The sequence below is a fragment of the Nuphar pumila genome, chromosome 10, assembly GCF_984573655.1.
Source record: "Nuphar pumila chromosome 10, dmNupPumi1.hap1.1, whole genome shotgun sequence".
In the NCBI taxonomy this organism is placed as follows: domain Eukaryota; kingdom Viridiplantae; phylum Streptophyta; class Magnoliopsida; order Nymphaeales; family Nymphaeaceae; genus Nuphar; species Nuphar pumila.
The window spans coordinates 93,741,907-93,759,857 of NC_143258.1; the positions used below are offsets into that span (position 1 = coordinate 93,741,907).

The 17,951-nt window shown below is 39.0% G+C and overlaps 1 protein-coding gene across 7 annotated transcripts in view; it reads right to left on the minus strand.

Moving 5' to 3' along the window:
* Window positions 1–17,951, minus strand: part of LOC149827403 (uncharacterized) — a 75,583-nt gene that overhangs the window by 8,826 nt on the left and 48,806 nt on the right. For all 7 annotated transcript variants that reach the window (XM_090019345.1, XM_090019339.1, XM_090019344.1 and 4 more), the window contains exon 3: window positions 15,104–15,188. In XM_090019345.1, the coding sequence (XP_089875471.1) occupies window positions 15,104–15,188 (85 nt within the window). The remainder of the gene's footprint in view (window positions 1–15,103; window positions 15,189–17,951) is intronic.

Here is a 17,951-nt window from a genome sequence, read left to right on the forward strand (position 1 = left end):
GGTTTCTAGATCAAGAAAGAGTAACTGCCAGTGAAATAGAGAACATGCTTCTCAAGTTTCCAGCTGCAATGAACATCCAACGTGACTCTCTAGAAGATTTTGGCTGTCCCTGAATTTGTGTATGCCATTCATCTTGATTTTGGTGTTAAAAAGGAAAAAGGAAATATATTTTCAGTTTGGGTAGCAGTACATAATTAGTGGAAAATAGATGGAATACTTTTGTAACTTATTATTAACTAATTCCTTTAAGAAGGGATTAGGGCCTAATGCTTAAACATGATCTCTCTCTCTCTCTCTCTCTCTCTCTCTCTCTCTCTCTCTCTCTCTCTCTCTCTCTCTCTCTCTCTCTCTCTCTCTCTCTCTGTTTTTCCAAAAACCCTAGCCGACTTCAACATGGTATCAGAGCCACCCATCCTGGGTGACTAACTTCGCCGACGACGACGCTACTCAAACCGCCTCCTCAAGACGTCATTGCGCGAAGACGTCTCTGCAGTCGCCACCGCAGTCGCCTCTGTGTGCAGGGGTCGACGTTGTTGTGACAGTCGTTGTTGCAACTATGACGTTGACGCAACTGCTGTGAAAGCCATTGTTGCAGGACTGTTGTTGAGTCTGCGCAAGGGTTGGTGCTTCTGGTGTCGTTGTCGCCGTTGGGGTCGTTGTTTCGTCTGCTGTGCCTGTGACTGAACCAGCGTGTGGAAGACAGATCTGGGTTTCAGATCTGTGTCGAGGTCTGAATGTAACAGGTCGACAGGTGATGCAGCCAGGTCTGATTATGGCTGAAGTGGTAATTGATGGAGCAGTTCTGCAGCCTCTATCTTGATGCAGTCGTGATGATCGTGGAGAAGACCAGATCGAGTGGAGATCTGATGTAGAGAAGTCGTGGAATCAGATCTGTTTGTTTTTTTTTTGTCAGACGTTGATCTGAAATCAGATCTGACGTCAGATCTGGTTGTGGATTTATTGTGGTGGGGGCCTGGCCAATATCAGATCTGACGAGTCTCTAAGTCAGATCGGACGTGATTTCCTATTTTTTTTGTGTCGCAGATCAGATCTGGACTGATCAGATCTAGGTCAGGTCTGGTGGTTGTTTGAGACTAAGTCAAGATGTCTAAAGATGGTGATAAGAAAGAGGAACTGACTGGAGAATATAAAGCTTTTGCAAATCCTTTTTCATATGGGTCCTTTGTAAAGCTAGATGACTCTAACTATGCGAGGTGGTCCCGGACTTTTATGATGTATGTTTCTGGTCATCGAAAAAAACATGTTCTTTTAGAACCGAAACCACCCGATAAATCTGGGAAATACAGCACATGGGATGAAGATAACAACATCGTTATGTCGTGGATAATGAAAAGTGTATTGCCTCATATCGCTGATGGACTTATTTACTACACCACTGCTAAAGAGATGTGGGACAATTTTTGAGATACGTACTCTCACAAGACCAATGTAAGTCGTATCTTACAAGTCGAGCAGGAGATTTATCAACTGCAACAAGGAGATCAGACGCTGGCCCAATATTATGCCTCTGTCAAATCTGCATTTGAAAGACTGAATGCACACAGGCCCCTATGTTGTACTACGCAGAAGTCCCATAAGGAGCAAACCATGGTTGCAAGATTCCTGACAGGACTATCATCTGAATTTTTGGTTGCCAAGGTTCAGATACTGACAGGATCGGAAGTCCCAACTCTTGCCGAAGCCTACAACCACCTGAGTAGATTGGCTATCACTCTTCTGCAAACTCATTCTAATTCATAAACATCGGCGCTTATAGTCACCCCTGGTCGGGAAAGAGGAAATTTCCTAAATTCGCGTGGCAGAGGTCGAGGCAGAGGTACAGGAGGTAGAGGTAGATTTTAATGTACCTATTGTGGTAAATTGGGACATCTTGAGGACAGGTGTTGGGATAAAAATGGTAGACCCCCTTTGCTTCTCAGACATCAAATGTGTCCAAGGCTCAAATTGCAAAGCTTGACACAGAGATTCCCACTAGCTCCTCCAATGACTTGGTCACTCTTAGTCGTGCAGATTATGAAGAATTGATGTCTCACCGTCCTAGTTCGAACGCAGTTACTCCCATTGCTGATGTTGCTTACTCAGCAGGTGAAGGATTGAATCACCAAGGTAGTAGATGGATTATTGATTCAGGTGCCTCTAGACACCTATGTGGGTCATCACAAATTTTTTCTAGGCTAGACCCCATGTATGATCATCACAAGGTTGTCCTTGCCGATGGGAGCTCATCTCCCATTGTGGGACAAGGAAATGTTTTCATCTCTCCGTCACTTCAACTGACAGATGTGCTTCATGCTCCTTCCTTTCCTCAAAATTTATTGTCAGTTAGTCGTATTGCAAAAGAGGACAATTGTAGAGTGATTTTTTATCTTTTATGTTGTATGTTTCAGGATTTGCTGACGGGGAAGAGGATTGGTGGAGGTTATGAAGAAGGAGGTGTCTACTATCTTCATCAACCACTGGGAGTCGCGCATACAGTGTCTGAGTCATCCACCAGTTCTTATTAATGGCACTTTCGTCTTGGCCATGTGTCGTTGCCAAAACTTCGTAGAATTCTTCCTCAAATTTCACCTTCTGCCTCATTCCAGTGTGAAGCCTGTCAGCTGGGTAAACACCACAAGAGTTCATTTCCTTCAAGTCAGAGTCCATCTAGTCAAAGATTATTTGAGCTTCTTCACGTTGATGTGTGGGGACCTAGTAGAGTTCCCAGTAGGTCCCAGAGTCATTATTTAGTCATTATCGATGATTTTCCAGATTATCATGGGTATTTTTAATAAAAGACAGATCGGAAGTTCCTTCTATTATTATGTCTCTCATTATTGAAATAAACACTCAGTTTGATTCTCTTGTCAAGATCATTCGCACTGATTTTATAAGAATCATGGCATTCGACCTCAAACGACTTGTGCCCATACCTCCCAACAAAATGGGGTAGCTTAAAGAAAGCATAGACAACACCTTCTAGATGTTGCTCGCACTCTCATGCTACAATCATGTATGCCTCCTTCATATTGGGGAGATGCCATTCTTAAAACTTGCTACCTTATCAATCGCATATCGTCATCCTCATTGGGAGAACAAATTCCTGTGAAAATCCTATATCCCAATGCACCTCTTTTCTCGATCTCTCCCAAGGTGTTTGGGTGTGTGTTTTTGTTTATAAACTAGGGCCTCATCGAGACAAACTATCGGCTCAATCCATAAAGTGTATTTTTGTGGGTTATCCAAGAAATAAAAAAGAGTACCGGTGTTATGATCCCGTCGCTCGTAGAGAGTATGTCAGTGTAGATGTATCTTTCTTTGAGTCCATTCCTTTTTTTTCAAGTATTGCATCCAGATTACTATGTGATCAAGGTGATGCTATGCCATTACCTATACCCCTTCTTCCTTTGGAGTCAATTCCTACAAGCTTTCCTACCTCTCACACTCAATCACGGTATCATGATCCCCCTCTGGTATATGCTCGTAGATCTCCTCTGGAATCAGAACCTACACTATCTTCTTCCTCAGAAGTAAGTCCTTCAGCCACGACTGAAGCTTCTATTGTGGATGATAATTTCTCAATCGCTATCAAGAAAGGTAAAAGGCAATGCACCTTACATCCCATTTGGTTACTCCACCTGTTGATGTAGATATTGTTGGGTGTAAGTGGGTCTACACCATTAAGTACAATTTGGATGGCACAATTGAACGGTACAAAGCCAGATTGGTGGCAAAAGGGTATACACAGACGTATGGGGTAGACTTCTTTGAAACCTTTTCTCATGTGACACGCCTTGGCACTATTCGGCTGGTCATATCAGTGGTTGTTCATAATGGATGGAGCTTATGCCAATTGGATGTGAAGAACGTTTTTTTGTATGATGATTTGTCTGAGACTGTGTATATGCAGCAACCTCCGGGTTTCGAGGTTCAGGGGGAGTGTTACCAGGTGTGCAAGTTAAAGAAAGTGATATATGGTATAAAGCAAAGTCCACGTGCGTGGTTTCAGAAGTTGTTTGAGAGTGTGTCTGCATTTGGTTTTAACAGGTCGGCATCAGACCACTCATTGTTTGTTAAGAAAACTCCCACGGGGGTTGTGGTTATGGTTGTGTACGTAGATGATATTATACTCACAGGAAACAATAACAAGGATATCTCAGATACCAAAGCTCATCTACAGAAGCAGTTCATTATCAAAGATCTTGGTCCTCTTAGATACTTCTTGGGTATAGAGGTGTCTCGAAACTGTGAAGGATTAGCCCTATCGCAGAGGAAGTATGTACTTGATTTGTTACGGAAAACAAGAATGTTAGGAGCCAAACCTGCCAACATTCCAATGGATCCTAAACTTCACATGTTTGAAGAAGCAGAACATGTTGATAGTAGAAGTTTCAGGTCTCTGGTTGGTAAACTCTTGTATGTTACTGTGACAAGACCAGATATTTCCCTAGTTGTGAGCAAGATTAGTCAGTTCATGGATAAACCAACCCAAGTACATTGGCAAGCAGCAATGATGATTCTCAGGTACTTGAAGTCGTCTCCAGGTAAAGGACTACTATACAAATCAAGCTCATCTCTTGATATAGTTGCCTATTCGGATGCTCACTATGCAGGAGACATTAGTGATAGAAAGTCCACTACGGGGTTTTGTGTGTTTATAGGCAAAAATTTAATAAGCTGGAGAAGTAAAAAAACAGACCGTAGTAGCCCGATCGAGTGTTGAGTCAGAATATAGAGCCATGGCTCAAACTGCAGCCGAAATGATATGGGTTAGATCAGTTCTCAGAGATCTACATGTACAAACCTCAATGCCAATGGTGATGAGATGTGATAACAGAGCAACCACCTATATTGTAAATAATCCAGTGTTTCACGAGAGGATGAAACACATTGAAGTTGATTGTCACTACATAAGAGATCTAGTATAGACAGGACAAATCTATACTTGTCATGTTGTGACAAGCTGAGCATGATAGATATACATGCTCTAGCTTGAAGGGGAGTGTTAAAAAGGAAAAAGGAAATATATTTTCAGTTTGGGTAGCAGTACGTAATTAGTGGAAAATAGATGGAGTACTTTTGTAACTTATTATTAACTAATTCCTTTAAGAAGGGATTAGGGCCTAATGCTTAAACACAGTTTTTCTTCCTCTCTCTCTCTCTCTCTCTCTTTCTGTTTTTCCAAAAACTCTCTCTCTCTCTCTCTCTCTCTCTCTCTCTCTCTCTCTCATGCTTGTAGACCCCCAAAACCCCACTATCCATTCTTTGTAGAGTGTTAAGCCTCAGAAGTCATCCTTTAATACATGCAGTCCTGAAAGTCCTCCATAAAACTCCAGAAGATAAACTTTCAAGTTTCAGAAGTCTTGTTTATTATAAACATTGTGAAATTTATCCACAAATGAATGTTTGAGAGCAATTACTGACTTAAACAGGGTATGATAACTGATTAATCTCGTTCTAAACTCTGATATTTTTAAGTTTTGGCCATCGGCATCATTGACAAATCCATTTCTTGTTTGCCAACTGATAATTTAACATCCTTCAGCTATATATATGTAATGAAATACAAAAGGCACAAGTAGATGCCTCTTATGGGCTTACAAACACTCAAGGGTGTAGGCATGCACACGAGCCGAGTTTGAGCCGAGCCTGGGATGTTAGAACTCAGCTCGCTTCAAAATGCATGTGTTCAAGCTCGGAGCCAAGCTTGAACAGCATTGTCCAGACTCGGCTCGATTCCGAGCCAAGCTTGACCGTTATTCCAAAAAGGTGGGATTCGATCTCCAATCTCTCCAAATGGTGCACAAATGACCCACCATTATGCCAGACTTTGTCTTGTGATTATTATGACACAGAAAACTTACATATACTAAAAACCTGCTAGATTATTGAAGAGAGAAAAAGTTAGAGGGCGTGAAATTTGAACTCAGCACCCCTTGAGATAGAGATTACCGCCCTACCCACTATGGAGACGATTTTCAGGTTTTATTTTGCAAATATTATATTTATATATATATACTATTATGCGAGCCTTATTGAGCTTTCGAGCTTAATCGAGCTCAATGACCTGATCAAGCTCGGCTCGTTTATCCACACCAAGCATGGACTTGTATTCAAGCTCGACTCGTTTATTTTTCGAACAAGTTTGAGCCGAGCTTAAACGGGTCGAGCCTGAGCTAGCTCGACTCGTTGTGCATCCCTACAAGAGTGTACACAATCAAAGACCACTTATGGGTCAATACAAAAACACAAGCACAATGCCACTAAAGGGCAATAAACAACATAAAAAATATAGGATTTATTGAGCATAAAATGCTTAAGCTAAGTACAATACAAAGGGAGACAAAAGTCCCTTTATGCAACATACTCGTTTGTAGGCGTGATGTGTCATTCACCTAATATCTCCACAATTCATTCTAATCATACCGTGCAATACAGTTGATCCGAAATCAACATTCAATAATGCTACAACAATTGGAATACAACTAAATCCATAGATTCACAACTGGCTATCAACTAGCTCATTCGATCATTACATTCCATCACAAACAATATATTTAAATGGTACAATCTTTTAGAGATTTACTGCGTTTTGGAAACAAGTTTTACATCGGATTACCTGGTCTCGGAAACATACATCTTCGCTGGTTCGTCCTCGTCGGACTACCTGGCATTGGGTTAGTACACCCTCACAGAAACGTCCTGACCAGATTTATTGGTCTTGGACATGACCATCCTCATAGAGACTCATCCTGAACGGATTTACCTAGTCTTAGACCCGCATACTCTCACATAAACTCGATGACCACCAATTCAGGCACAAGCTTGTCAATATTCAACATGCATCACAACATAAATTACAGTAATATGGCAATATAAATCACAAGATTATTGGCTACCATTCTGGGGCTCCATACACATCCACTTGTCAATTCAGATGACCATACACAAGGTCATGAACTACCTGGGCTCGAACATTCAATAGATCTCAACAGATCTATCACATATTTCATTTCATGTGTCATTCATAAAATCATGCATTTAGCATAACCAACAGGGTTCCATAAATCACAGCTCAATCCTGAGCTTACACAAATATCATATGTATTCATAATTTCACATCATATGGCATTTTAATCATAAAGAAGCATCATATATCACATCACATGGTATTCATATAATCCAATATTCAACAGGGTTCAGTGACCCATAGCTCCAACATACATCATATGCATCAATCACATCATATGGCATTTTAATATCACATAAAAGATAATTATCACATGCATTTTATATTACATCATGGCCACATGAAATATCGCGTTTACGATTCATATATTCATAACCTTGAACCTCGAAGCATGAACCAACAAGACATGTAATTCAATATAAACCTCAATATATGTATTTCCTAAGCATTTCATGTCATACATATATAATCAGACAATTTCTACAGTAAGAATAACCATACGCATGCAATATACGTATTTAACAAACCATAAGACTTTTGTTTAGGCAATACGCATTTCCAACATACATATATATATATATACATGTTCATCGTAACTTAAATACGAAAGCACACATTTTAATTAGCATAAACTTACACTAACAGACATGCATTAAAATCACACAAATACCAGAGTTAGTGAAAGAGATCTCTACCTCGTACTATGTGTCAAGAGTATGGAAACGCATGCCAGGTTGCACCCTAATTCGGGTCCGCAATGATAGAGATAAAAGAGAAAGTCATGACAAAAAGTGGTGATGGATCCGGTGGAGCAACATGCACGTAAAACGAAGATGGTGTGGTTCTTGAGATAATGCACAGATCTCGAGATGGTGCACGGATCCTGAGGCAATGTTCGCTTTTCAAAATAGTGGGGCATGATTCTCGAGGCAACTAGGCCCACTCAATCCAATGGTGGTGGTTCACGGGTAAGCACGTGCTTAGAGTGATACAGATCTCGATGCACACGAACCCTGAGTAACAATACGGTGGCCGTGATAGTGGGGCCCACTGGAATAGGCTGCGACGGCGGTTCTCGGGACGCTCGCTTCTTTCTTTTATTCTTTTATTTCTTTCTTCCCTTTTCCTTTTCTTCTTTCTCTTTCTTTTGTCTGTTTCACCGCACAACAAAAAAGGGGAGGTGTCGACCCCACACGGTGGTCCTTCGACCATCCGGAAAGGAAGAGACAGTCAGACAGAGGACAGGCAAAGGAGCAGGGTGGCAGCCCTCTGCCCCGTCTGGTTGGCTCCCAATTCGACAAGAAGGTGGCGTCATTCGGGGCGCCGATGGTGGTGCTGACAGATGGTGGTTCTCACCATCTTCGGCAACCAAAAAAAAGGGGAGTGGAGGTTATTGTCTTCGGCAACATCAATCAGCGAGAGAGCGATGGTGACGCCTGAATAGGGACGAGGGCGGTGACACAGCAAAGGGAAGCGTAGTGTGGGCTTCATGGCGGGTGGCTCACGGTGGACAAACCAGGCCAGTCGGCAGGGGCTGGGTGTTTCTTGCAATGGAAAAACACCCAAGGGACAGAGGCACTGATTGTGCTGCCAATGGCCTCTGTTGGCCGGTGGAAATGCACAATAGGGGTGGGCGGCTGAGGAGGTCCTGGTATGCTGAAGGAACCGAGATGGGAGGAAAAACTGTAGCAGATGGCTGCCCTAGTGGTGCTCCGACGAGGAATGGCTCGAGCAGGCAAATGGTGGGAGTTGCACGCAAGGATAAGAGCATGGTTTTTAATAGAACCATATGGGGTGGGGATTTTAATAAGAGAGAGTGGGGGTAAAATCGTAAATTGAGGGAGGGTTAAATGCATCTCATAATGCATGTCAGGAGTGCATGTTTTGGCAGAGATGTGATCAGTTTGGGTCTGGGTTTGGGTTTGGGTTGGATCCCAGTGGATCCAATCCCAATCCAAAACACTCAAATGCATTTAAAACGTATTGGTTTTGGTTGGATTGGGTTGGGTCCATCTGGATCCAACCCAATCCACCAATATAGACCATGTGTAGGGTTCGGTTGAGATTGGGTTGGGTCCAATTTGGATCCAACTCAAATCCATACTTAATTTAAACCTTTTTATGGTGGTTTAGATTTGGATTTAGATTCAAATCCAACTCAACCAAAATTCCCAAATTTAAAACCCAAATCATCTTGCATCTCTGGATTGGGTCCACCCCAATGGATCCGATCCGAATATTGTTTCAAATCCAAATGGTCCATACTCCAATTCATAACTCAATACGCTCCGACATTCAGGAGCGGGTTTATCTCAATGAATTTGATCCACATATCATTCCTGCTAAACCACAATATGGGTCAAAACTTCAATCAAATGCCTTTAAACCTGATCCAAATTGGTTTGGGTCCTACTAGGGTCCAAATTTTGTTATGGCTTTAATCTGGACCGGGTTCAATCTAGATAAAATCCCAGATAATAATACCTATTATATCTCTCGATAATCATGTATTTTCCCCAAAAAATTTCCCAACTATGGTTTGATCAGTTTGGATCGTGATTTGATCCTAAAAATGATCGTGATTTGATCCACCTGGATCTCTACTAGGATCCGGACCTAGATACTTCCAAAACCTCATAATTTCATCAATTTCCATAAAATCAACGATCAAATCGCTTGAATTAAATACCAAAATATTATCGAACATTAATCACCAATTAATTATTTAGAAATTATCTGAATAATTCTTGTTAAAATCCCAAAAAAAAATTGGGCATTACACTACCGAATCACCTATAAACACACAAAAACTCGTAGTTGAGTGTATATCATTGGGGTGTCCACCCTAGTCAGAGTTAGTATAAGCAATTAACTCAAGTGGGGAGGAAGAAGATAGCAAGTCCTTTGGAAATAGAAGTTTGTAAATATCTAATAATCTACATAACAGCACTCATGTGAACAGTTATATGAGAATGTTGAAACTGGCTCGATGTATGCACTTTATGAGAAATGTCAGTTCGGGTAATTGTTAAATAAAGACCTCAATCATTTGACGAGAAGTGTTTTACAACTTCAGTTCGTGTAATCGATGCAACTCAAATAACCCTGTGTGCATGGGTAGGGTGAGGGTTCTACTGAGGAACCTGCACCATCACTAGATCGTTGCTACATTACTTCTGTTGCGATACTTTGTTTGGTCATCTTGTCACTTCCTTTGCGAGTTTTTGCTATTGAATTTCTTTTGAGAAATCCATGTCCCTCTCTTCGTAGTCGTACTTTTAGACATGTACGTTATGTTTGGACTACGAAGAGTAGGATGAGAGGTCTGTGGTAACCTCAAAATATGTTTTGGCACATTATTGTAATCATGTAATGTTGATGATCACCTAACAGGCAAGAGGCTCGTGACGGTCTAAAAGGACCAGGGCATGTCAAGTTTAAACTTGAATGATTACACGATATACTTTTGCAAAGCAATGTGGTGGGGATTTCCTTTGAGAAATCCATACCCCTTTCATCGTAATTATACTTTTGAACAGGTACGTTGCGTACTACGATGAGTAGGATGAGAGGTCTATGTTTACCTCGAACGTGCAATGGCACGTGTTTGAGACTATATAATGGTGATGTTTTCACCCTCACAATAAGTTGACCCCTCTCATCGTGGTTATACTTTTGAACAAGTATGTTGCATACTGCGGTGAGTAGGATAAGAGGTGTGTGGTTGCCTCGAACGTGCAATAGCGCGTATAAATCACCTAATGGTGATGGTTTCGCCTTCAGGCAAGATGTTCGAGTGGGTCGAAAGACCAGAGCATATAGAATGACTCTTCAGTTAAGTAACACCTGACGTACCCATTCGACCAGCTGACTTCATCAAGAGAGATGATGGATGGTACAAAAACTCTGATGGACAGGTCATTAATGGCTATTTCGGGCAAAAGACTCGACTTTCCCAGTCATTAGAGTCAGGGAAAATGGGCTACAAAAAATAGCTTTAGGCACTTCTGTAGAAGTTGGATGCATCCATGGGTCACTTATGCCTTTGGAGATTTACTCTCTTGGTCACTGACCGTCCCTTTAGGAGTGGACTCAGCTAGCTACCTGGGGTATCTAAAATACATGGCATAATAAACCCCTGGATTAGTCTCAGTTGTTTCTACGTATCATGCCTTGTGCGTACCTGTAAGGCCAGCTAATATCGAAACAATAAATATCTTGCTTACAGCTTGTAATCTAAGAATTGTCTACCACTAGGACTAATGTAACTGCTTGTCTTATAAGCTATTTATATCTCGTGATTAAATAAATTGCTTATTGTGCAAATGCTTACATCTCGTAATCTACAAACTGTTTACACCTTATAACTAATGTAAGTGTTTGTCTTATAAGCTGCTTACATCTTGTGATCAATATAACTATTGTCGCGTGATTGCTCACCGCATGCAACTTATAAACTACTTACATCGTATGATTAGTAGAACTATTTGTACAATTGCTTTCAGCTCGTAATCCACGAACTATTTACACCTTGTGATTTATAGAACTGCTTGTTGTGCAATTGTTTATAGCTTGGGATTTACGAACTGCTTGCACCTTATTATTAATTTAATTACTTGCCGTGAAATCGTGTATACCTTGTAATAGTTGATAGCTCACTTGATTTTATAATTAATTGCTCATATTGAAACTCTTTATTTGTTTACATACTCAATTGTTCATGTTAAGAAATACTTGTTCATTTGTATAATTTATTGCTCATGCTAGAGGTGACTTACTTGCTTAAGTAAAATCATGCTTCTTACAGAATATTGCACATTGATTATTGCTTATTTCAGTTCCACATTGTCTCACTTGTGCACCTACCAGTTTTTCGTGAAACTGACTCATTTTATGGGCAGGTGATGTTTCGGACTGCGATGGCACGATAACGTGATGATATCAAGATGAGACGTTTTCTCTGATATTTCGCTCCTGAGGACATTTCAGTAAATTTGCATAAAGGTTTTCTTGAAAATCTCTTCTTTATACAAGTCTTAAACTATTAAAAATTGCATTTTCATAATCTATTGATTTCTTAAAGGTACGGAGTTTCAAATTTGTTTGTGAAGGAAAGTTTGCGCTGTAATGCGCCCAAGGTCCATTAACTTGCTATTTCAAACATCATTTTATATTGAATTACTATTTAAAAACTCTGATAAACGAATGATTACAAAGCTTTCAAACTTTTCATAAAAAGTTACAAGTCCTGGATTTTGAAGTGTTGCACTCATACATCTGAATGTATTAATTCAAGTGGTTTAACAGCAAAAAAGGTTCTTTCATGAAAGGGAATGGCCTTCATTTTTCCAAGAATTCAATCAGTGTAATCTAGTTTTTCATTACAAAATTTTCTCAAATGAGGTACATTGGATAATTTAGATATGTAAGGATGACCTAGACCTTGATGCCACAAAACAATATCCAAATCTTGTACATTCTAACAAAAAGTGTTTTTAGGGATAATCAATTGACTCATGTAGTAGAGATCTCCATCTCTACGGCCTTCCATAATTTGCATCCCGGACTAGAGATCCTGCACCAAATATTTATCCGATGAAAAGGAAATTCTACAACCATGATCGGCAATTTGAGAAACATAAAGAAGATTTAAATTGAGTTTTGGAACAAATCTAATTTTAGGTATAGAAAAAGTTGAAGAGTTTTTAAAATCACCAACCCCTTTTATGTCAAGAGAAGAACCATCGGCAATAAAAACATTAGATTTACTTAAATTACTTATACATTCGAAGTGCAATGAATTATTGGGAGTCATATAGAAAGATGCACTGAAATCCAAAAGCCAAGAAATCTTACCTGGAGGAGATCGCGGCTGCCTAGATAGAAGAAGATGATCCCTTGAGAAGCGGTTGTAGGGCCTCCACTAGTTGGGATAATGACATGGTTCCAATGGATTTGGAATCTCCATTGGTTATCATGTGATGCATCTACACTCACCGCTCTTCGCTCATCCTTTCCTTTGAATTTGGGGCAATAAAGCTTAATGTCCCCCGGTTCTCCACAATTATGACAAATAATGATTTTCCTCCCTTATCACTACGTTGTCTCCCGAAATTAGATTTCGTGAAATGAGGAGACTTATAAGTGTTAGTGTTAGCTCTGGGTCTTGAGATGGCCAACACATTGTCTTTGGATTCCTTGGGTTCGAACATGGCTTCAATCTTGTCTCTTTCATACATATTTTGGCCAATAATTCACGTATAAGTGGAAGCTCATATTTCTTACGATGAGTGATCATGAACCTCACTTGTTCAAACTCGGGTTTAAGGCCCTTCATAAATTGAGAAAATTATTCTTCAAGGATTTGATTCCTCCTTAGTTTAGCATCATTGGGTGTGTCCCAAATGGGCTCAAACTTTGCCATTTGGTCCCAAAGTCTTTTGAGAGTTACATAGTACTCTCTAACACTTTTTTCACCTTGTTTACAATTATGGATTTTATCCCATAGCTCCCATTTGTGGGCGGCCTCCCTTTGGGTATATGTTTGTTTGATGAAGGTCCACGCCTCATCCACTCTTTCAAACTCTAAAAAATTTTCACATGGTTCATCACACATGCTCCCCATGAAGAGAGAGAACACCTTAGCATAGCCTACTTCCCATGCCTTATAAGTTTTTTTATAGTCTAAGAGAGCCTTTTCTTTATCATTCCCTTAAAGGGTTTCTTCTTTAGATTCACCATTTTCTCTCACAACCTTGGTAAGAATAGGTTGAGGTTTTGGAGTAGAACCATCAACAAAATGTCACAACTCCTTTCCCACTAGAATTCTTTTTATTGCGGTGGCCCACATGTTGTAGTTGTTCCCATCAAATTTGATGGGAACAACAGTTACAATTTCCTTGTCGGTCATGGAAGCAAAGAGAAAAGAAGAGAGGAGAAAAGAAGATGGAAATGGCAAGAAAGAGTTGAAGAAGGTTGATAGAACGCTTTTCAAAGCAATTAATCAACGCTCCCCCAATCTCATGGTCCACCACGTGATCTTCAAGTACAAGTTACAATCCAAGAGCACCAAGGCTATCATACCATGTAATGAAATACAAAAGGCACAAGTAGATGCCTCTTATGGGCTTACAAACACACAAGAGTGTACACAATCAAAGACTACTTATGGGTCAATACAAGAACACAAGCATATTGAAACTAAAGGGCAAGAAACAACATAAAAAAATATAGGATTAGCATAAAATGCTTAAGCTAAGCACAATACAAGAGGGGACAAAAGCCACTTTACATAGGCATTTACAAGGCTCATAGAGCCATTAGGATCACCCCAACCGTTAGAAACAAAGTCGTTGGGGAGATCACAATTCTTTGGGCATTTTCCAATAATGCCCTCAAACAAAAAATAAAATACAAACAGAAAAAAAACAAAAATAAGAATATGAAAAGACTTTTGTTCCCATTAGGCACATCCTATTATATGACAGTGAAAAGACCAAAATACCCCTAATGGGTATTACCTATTACAATCAATAAAATATATATAGGAAAACTCGAATATGTAAACTAGCAAAATATGTAAACTGATAAGAACCGAGATTTTCATAGTTTTTTTTGCAAATCTAACCCTGTAGATGCACTCAACGTGGTTCATTTGCTTGGAATCAACTATTGGATTATCGTAATCAAGAAATGTGTTCTTTTATGCTTGCATATTTACGAAAATTCTGAGTCGTTGATTTTCAAGTCTTAAAAGATCCTTCTTATACATCGTAATCAGATGATCCAAGAGTCTTTTTCTATAAAACCATGCATCTAGATTGCATCCGTATGGTGAAATTTTAGAAAAAAATAAAAAAAACATATGACAATCTCAGTTCATACTAGTTTACATATTTAACTGATTTACATATATATGTGTATATATATTTATTTATATGTACATATATATAAGTATATATATACTGATATGAACAACTTAACAATATATATATATAGCTGAAGGATGTTGAATTATCAGTGTGTGTGTGTATGTAGTTAAAGCTTTAAATAAGCTTCATAATGCATTTCACAAATATTATCTAGCAAGAAAAAAATAGTTCAAGGAATATACAAATAATAAAAGGGAATTACATCCAGCTGGCAAGATTATCCAGTATACCCCACCACGTGTTTCTGTTACACCACCTTCATTAGCAAGGACCTTCATACCCACCACCTGTAGAAGCATTTGTTACAACTAAATAAAAAAAATAAAAGATTAAAAGCTAAATGTCACAGAAGCTATACCAAATCTGACCCAATTAAGGATTTCTGATTTAGCCAATAAAACCATTGCATCATGAACTTAACATCGAACATATCAGAATTCAGCTAATTTTGCACTGGATGCAGGTGACACTAAATTCAGCCTGATTAAGATTCAACAGGCAAAATCTTATTCAAATGAAATCAACATATACTTATGAATAAATTTTCTAGCCTATATAACATGGTTACTTCAACCAAGCTCTAAATTTTCTAGCCTATATAACATGGTTAGTTCAACCTAGCTCTTGTACCAGTTTCATACCTATGTCATACATGTATTGGTACCTGGCACTCCTGCAAATTATTTAGGTTTCCACTTTATGCATCATATGATCTGATCAATATGTGGCCCATGCTTGACATCAACATTATCTACTATTATCTACATATTTTTGTTGATTACTATTTGTTAGTTAACTATATATTTTTACATGCTTTAGGCTTTTAATCCATAATTGACTTAGAGTTTCGTATTAGAGCATCTTGTAAACTATACTAAATTGTGCATTTTTATGGGTATATACATAAATAAATAAATATAATATATATATATACATGTGTGTGTGTGTCCACGTACCCTTCTTTTTATAATTTTTCATGTTGTATACATATATACATACATGCACCATCTTTTTAGAAATTTTCATGTCGTACTCTTTGTACCCATGTCATACCCTGTACACGCACTGTACATATGGTTAACAGCTCAATAGTTGAATTTCATCTGGCCATTTACAAAACAATCACAGCTTCAAATACACAGTAGAGATATGGATGTATGGCCTAATTTGGCATTGAATTGTCATAAAAAAGTTGCATGTATTCACCAGTATGGATTGCTCAAAATACTGAAGGCAAAAGTTACCCCCTTATAATTTGTTCAGCATCACCTATTTACTACACTTTATGATTCTAGTACAATAGTTTAGGACATTTTTCATTATGTTATTTTCGTATAATGTGTGCCACTGATTTCTTACTCTGTTAAAAAACTATTCTTACAAATGAGTTATATATAAAAACCTACCTAAATGGCAACTATCCATGCAGAAATGATGTGAAGGCTTAGATCTAGCTTCTGATGACTGAAACCATGGAACTTAACAGTATAACAGGACACACTAGCGTGATTCAATATACGACAGGAGAAACTGTCATGATTCAATACATCAATAGACTATTGACCTTCTTGCAGTCAAAACATTTGGACCGAGGAGAAAAGGATGGCCAGAGCTCCTCATGATAAATCACCATATGCGATCAGAAAAAATTTCCTTTTGTTTCCCTGCTTGCTGCAGTAGATTGATTGATTAACTAATAGCTTAAACCCCAAATACAGTTCTACCTACAGTGTGATCCCAACTCAAATTTAAAAGAACAATACAGTTAGGAGTGATGGGAGTCCAAGTAAAGGATTTCTATCTAGAAGTCTATATAAAGAAAGAAAAGATTTGATTAATTACTTGAAATGAAAATTTGAATCTAGTTTGAAGTTTTGATAACTTGATGGCTTTAAAATAGAAAAACAAAAAAGGTATGTTATATATATCATCAACAACAAACAACAACAACAACTACGCCTTCATCCCAAAACAATTGGGGTCGGCGATATGAACCAACAAAGAAATTCATTTTGGGTCTTCCACATGAATCCTTTTCCTCCAATCATTTCTATCCAATGCCATGTCCTCGGTGAGGTTCAAAGCATTCATATCCTTTCCTATCATCTCCATCCAAGTCTTCCTAGGCCTACCCCGACCTCTTTTAACTAATATATTTTCCCATTTCTCCATCCTTCTGACTGGAGCATCATTAGGCCTTCGCCGAATATGTCCAAACCACCGTAAACGATTCTCTCTCATCTTATTTTCAATGGGTGCAACGCCTACCTTCTTACGTATCTCCTCGTTCCGAATTTTATCTTTTATTGTATTTCCACACATCCATCTAAGCATCCGCATCTCAGCTACACTCATTTTTTGAATATGATGTCTCTTGGCAGCCCAACATTTCGTACCATATAGTAAAGCGGGTCTAATAGTCGTCCTATAAAACTTTCCCTTCAACCGCAATGGCATTCTACGATCGCACAGCACTCCAGTTACACTTTTCTATTTCATCCACCCAACCTTTATCCTATGATTTACATCTCCATCAATTTCTCCATACTTTTGAATGATGGATCCCAAATATTTGAAATAATCATTCACCGGTATTTCTTGCTCACCAAGCTTCACTACACTCCCATCATTACTTTGTTGCTTACTAAACCGACATTCCATATATTCAGTCTTACTCTTACTCAACTTAAAACCTCTAGCTTCCAATGTTTGTCTCCATAATTCTAACTTAGCATTAACCCCAGCTCTAGACTCATCAATCAAAACAATATCATCAGCAAACAACATACACCACAGTACATTTTCTTGAATTGATCTCGTAAGTTCATCCATCACTATCGCAAATAGGAAAGGGCTTAAAGCAGATCCTTGATGTAACCCAACCGTTATAGGAAAATTGGTTGTCACCCCTCCACAAGTGTGGACATTGGTTACTACTCCTTCATACATATCTTTAATTATACTAATGTACTTGAGAGAAACACCTTTCTTCATCATTGTCCACCAGAGAACGTCCCTAGGTACTCTATCGTATGCCTTCTCCAAATCAA